A 5,851-nucleotide genomic window follows, 5' to 3' on the forward strand; every position below is an offset into this window, starting at 1 on the left:
ATTAATTAAATATATTGTTAATAAATGTTAGATCAAGCGAGTAAAAAGAGAGAGAAAATGGATTTAGAACTAACGGCAATGGTTCGAGTTAATTATATAAAATTATTCTATCGATTTATCATAAAAAAAGAAATCTAGTTGTGATGAATTCTCATGAAACGGAAATTCATTCTCGGTGTTTTACAAAAATAAAGAAGAAAAATAGAATAAGAATAAGAATAAAAAAAAGAAGGATAAGAAGATAGTCCGAATTAACGACGATCTACAAACCACTGTTACTCTTCTTCATTGGTGTGTAACGTCGAGATCGCGAGCCTGCTAATCATCCAATCGCGTAATTATATGACCGGCAGTGTACGTCGAACGATAATTAACGATCGACCACACCGCGACGGAATAACGGATCATTTCTCGCTTTCTATGTATACACATAAAACACACATACGTATATATATATATATATATATATATATATATATATATATATATATATATAAATACAACTATCACACACACAAAGTCTTTATCTTTAATTTTCTCCTTAGATTTTTGTCCTAACGAGTTTGATAAAACGATGGCAATGACCATCGTACTAAATAAAATTGTGAAAATAATTTAACCACGCTTGTGTTGGTTCTCCTTCAGTATTATTAGAAATTACTGATTAGAAATATTATTGTGATATATTGTACGTATTATAATTAAATTCTAATTAGACCTTTGTGTGATTTATTTTCCCTTTGGTATTTATCATTATTTTCATTGCTAATTAATAGAAGTATTTGTGTGTGTGTGTGTGATGATGATGATTAGGAAATTGAACTAAAAAAACAAAAAAAAACACAACAACAATTAAGAATTTTAATTCGATCGTATAAATGTAATTTTCATTGAAAAAAAAAAGAAAAATTCATTGAGTAATCAATAAAATGATGAGAACGATATTAATAAATTCGTATTATTCGTGATATTTATCTATTTAGGTTTCAATGTAAAAAATTCACGCGTTTATTAATTTTAAATCAATTTTTTTAAGATTTAAAGAATTGACGCGTGTATTTAGAGATTTAGAAAATGGAATGATTGATTAAGGGATCGATCGATGAAATATTTTGCAATTTTTGTTTTCTTTTTATTGAAGGAATAAAAATAGGATGGTTCGTCGATGATGATGATGATGATGATCAAAAACGTACTTCACCGTTTTCCATAGGCGTAGACCTGGAGTAAATGCTCGTACAAATGACTTCATCGTCGGTTATGTAAACCGGCTTACCAGGCACAGGTGGTACCGAATATCTCGTCCAACATTCCTCATCACTCGGTGCATAATACTGCCAAGGTTCAAAGTTCACGTTATCTATCGATCTCTCGAGTATCCACGCTGCTGGTCTTGGTGAATTCGCAGCTTTCACGATCACGTATTCAATTTGATAAACCTGAAACAAATATTGATTAGACAAATTTCAATATTTATTCTCGCATAAAGAAATAATTAGATTATTTTTAATCTTCAATTTTTATCAATAAATTAATAATTAATTGAATATTAGTAATAATTAATAATTATTTATTTCATATCATAAACACACACACACACACTATTACTATCCATTCTATTTCATTCGTGTTTCTTTTTCTTATTAAAACAATTATGTTAAAATTAAAAAAAAAACATTTCAAATAACAGTAGAAATGTAACATAAAATGGATGAAGTAAAAAAAGATGTAATATGATCGATGACAGAATTCAACCCTTAGGGGATCGTTGACAATTTGTTTGTTTGTTAAAAGTTGAATCTTTGTTTATTGGATTTTGTCGTCATTCTAGTAGTATTAGTTTGTTGTCGTAGTCGTTACACCAACATTGTGTGAGAGAGAGAGAGAGAGAGAGAGAGAGACCAAGTAGACGCCCACTTTCGGACCATAAAGACAGATCGCATGTTCGCGATACTAAGAGAACCCGGCTACGTTTCCTTCTAAGGACTTCGTCCGGAACGTCTCGTTGCAAGTCCCGAGGAAGCCAACTTCAATTATCCGGACTCCCTTTCGCTTACGTACCCACGTTTACTCGCGTATTTGTATCGATTCGATATTTATCTTTTCAACTTTCCACACATACAAATATATATATACTTGTATACTTATAATAATATAATTTTTCTCTTTTCTTTGTTTTTTGGCAAAATATTTCGCACATCCCTGCAAAAGTATTCCTTTTATTTTTATTATTATTTTCTTTTTTTTTTTTTTTTACTCATTTATTTCTTCCTTCTCCTTCTTCATTTTTTTTTCTTTTTACGTAAGGGTTGAATAGGATATTATTAAAGAATAAATCATTATTGCATTGTTAATATTTATTTATCAAAGCGTCCATTTATTTTAATAATTTATTCCTATTTTTGTAGGGCTCAAGTTTTTATATTAAATTGTGTGTGTGTGTGTGTTAGTATATTTCGGGTGTCCTAATTTTTATTTACAAGTTAAAAAAGAACTGATACATTCGCGAAGAGAACGATTGAAGTAGAATTTTTGTAATGATTTAAATGATACGAATAGAAAAAAATAATTCAATACATATATTAAATATAATTGAAAAAAAAAAAAAGAAAGAAAACGAACGTGAACGTCAACATAAATCATTCTGATGTATAATTTATTCTAAATATTATTACACGTTTCATCGGGTAAATCTAATATATCTATCACAAGTAAGTTAATCATAGCACAAGACCTGAGAGAGAGAGATGATATTCTCGAGGAAGTTTAGAAACATACCACCTGGTTCTATCACTTAACAGTTGCGTTCTCTCGAAAAGATCAAATATTTATCTCAAGGTTATTCCGTATGTTTCTTAACTTATCTTGTACAAACTATTCCTGATATGTAGGGTGATAGGGGTCAAGTTCTTCAAAAATTCTACATTTTATCTACATTTTTATCCTTTTCTCGTAGATTTTCATAATTTTACATGAAATATTTTCTACAAAAGTTTTCAATTATTTTCTATCATTTGATTAAAATTAATCTTTTTTTTTTACATTTAAAGACGAATTTTTTTCTCAACAAAAAATTGGCATACATCAAAAGAAATAATTAGCCCCTTTTTTCTTTTTGTCTCTCTCTCTCTCTCTCTTTTTCTATGAGTACGTGTGTGTGTCATACATTCTTAGGAGAAGTATAGTTAGTCTCGTCAGGAATCGACCTAGAAGAAGGCTCCCACGATCGAGAGAGGCGACTGTTAGTCGCCTTCAACTCGTGCAGCCTTGTAAGGGCGCGTCCAGTATTAGCATCGGATGACAGAAATGGCTTTATAGTCGAGTATCAAACGATCGATCAACAACAACAACCATAAAAAAAAAACCTTTCTATAATTCTTCTTATATTTCTTTCAAAGTTTTAATCAATTTATTCAAATATTAAATAATTATAATATCATACAAAAAAAAAAACGTATATATATATATATTTGTTTAATGAATAATTCATATGTCAATTGAATTTGTTAATATTACGATGAATAATAATTATAAGAAATAAAATTTTGGTAGATTTAATTAATTCATGACTCGATTAATTGCAATTGTATTAAAGAGTTAGAAGAATCGCAAAGTATCAAGAGAAGTTCTTTACGTAAACCGTCTGGCAACACTTTCCAGCCCTGAGAAACGAGTCCCTGAGACTGAACAGGGACACTTGGAGAACCTTAACGGCTTCAGGAACCGGCCGTCCGGTAAATTTTCTTGCCGCTTTCTACCTTCTTCACACACGCACCCCATTTACGGATCTTCCCAGATACCGTGCAACGCCAATTTATTAGTACTGCCCTTTTCTCTTTAAGCAAGTTCTTAAGGGTATTCTGGATTACTGTCCTTTAAAGGGAAGACGATCCTTTCTTTCATTTTATTTTCCTCATTCTTCTGCGTTTTTTTTCTTTTTCTTATTTTTATCAAATTATTTTCATATGAAAATCGTGACTTAAATCGTTGGTAATTGAATCGTTTAAACGAAACTTTCTAAATATTTCTTTCTTTTTCACGTTTAATTTTGATCACACAAATATAATCCGTCAGGTTATTATTACACGTATTTGAAAGATGAGATTAAAAGATGATAATTCGATTCGTAGCAATATTTCTTTTAATCTTCAACGAAATTCATCATACCATTCGTTCTCCCTAGTTGAAACATAATCGGATTAAATCCTCGCGAGGAGAGTTATCCTAAATCCAGTTTCGTTTCCATCTATGGAACAAGATTGTCGACTATTGAGGATTAATAATCGGACGACTAACATTTCTCGAGTGATATTCTACAAAGAAATATCTTGACAATAATTAGCCGTGATTAATAAAAATTGAATCACGTTTTAAAATGAAATCGCCAAAAATTGGTTTTGTTATCAACGAAGTGATGAAAATAAATTCACTTCGAAATTGCGACGATTGAAAATAAATTGCTTTTCGGTTTGATATAAAAAAAACACACACACACACATACACACATAAAAAAAATCAATCGTGGCATTTGGCCAACGCTAAAATTAATCCCGTAATTCTTCCTTCTCTTCTTCCCCCTCTCATCCCACCGAAAGAAAAGAAAAAATAGAAAAATTCGTAAGAAATATAATTGAATAGATTGCAAATGAAAAAAAAATGCGTTAATAAAAATTCACACAATTTCGAAAAAAAGAAAAAAGAAAATACAAAAATACGTTCAAGAAAATAATTGAAATGATTTGCAAATGAAGAGATATTCATTAATGACAATTACAAGTAATATTTGCGAATGTATTATAATAAAATAAATAAACAATTGATGGGAATCTGTTTTATTTTTGTATATAATAGAATAATGAAATTAATATAATAGAATATAATCGTTCGTAGAATCATCGTCACTCAACATGAAGATGAAAAATCAAAAAGGTTCGAGTTGTGTTTAGTGAGAGACACCGCGCCGTCTGCCTCAGAGGATTCCAAATCCTGGTCTTCTGCCAGCACACTATACGATTTCTTGGCTCGTGTATCCTCTCTCTTTCTCTCTCATTTTCATCTCTCGGTTTTCCAAAGTGTTCACTCTCATCTCGGCAAGTCGTTCGTGCACGTGCCATAACGCGTTTTAAACTGGGATACTCGTTTGATAAGTGTAACCGAGTTAAATTAGCTTGGCCGTTCACGAGGAAGTAACCAACCCAAAGACGCGATTTATTATTTACATACACACCACTCATACACGCGCGCGAATAATTCTCTAACTTTTACCGGAAGTGCACGAGCTTGATGAAATCAAAAAAGAAGTCCCTCTCTAGTCAGTAAAAATAAAAAAAAAAATAGATTACGTAAAAATTATGATCAATTTGGTACCGTTTTCATTGAATTTATTTTAACTTAATTATAGAAAGACGAATAATTGTTTATATTATATATTTAAATAAACCGGGGGCTGTCTCTCGTATAATATAAACCCGTTTATTTTGAAAATAGTGCAAATCCATTTTCTATTATCTCGAGAAAATTAAAGGTTTGCATATTACCGGCCAATTTTAAATTGGACAAAGCGCGTTTGCATTTTAACAAAAATATTAAATACTAACTGTTGTGTTATATAAATAAAAAGTTTACATTAAATCTAAGCATAAATTACGTGATATCTCATTTTCTTTTTAAAAATGGACTTGCACCATTCTCAAAATAAACGGTCCATATTATTATTATATCGTAAAATTATAATATTATTAATTATATTTATTGATCGTTTTTTTTTTTTTTAGAAATGATAAGATAATAATTTGAAGGAATATAATTGAAGGATTAAAATGTATGTCTGTCGTACTAAGGAGAACATTTT

General features: G+C 30.1%; 1 protein-coding gene across 1 annotated transcript in view; it reads right to left on the reverse strand.

Annotated features, from left to right (window-relative positions):
* LOC106787553 (laminin subunit alpha-1-like) overlaps nt 1–5,851 on the reverse strand; it is a 46,783-nt gene that overhangs the window by 10,700 nt on the left and 30,232 nt on the right. Inside the window, exon 3 of the mRNA XM_014749982.1 lies at nt 1,197–1,439. Within this exon, the coding sequence (XP_014605468.1) occupies nt 1,197–1,439 (243 nt within the window). The remainder of the gene's footprint in view (nt 1–1,196; nt 1,440–5,851) is intronic.

The sequence above is a fragment of the Polistes canadensis genome, unplaced genomic scaffold (genome assembly GCF_001313835.1).
Source record: "Polistes canadensis isolate GaletaPanama2010 unplaced genomic scaffold, ASM131383v1 scaffold_104, whole genome shotgun sequence".
In the NCBI taxonomy this organism is placed as follows: Eukaryota; Metazoa; Arthropoda; class Insecta; order Hymenoptera; family Vespidae; genus Polistes; species Polistes canadensis.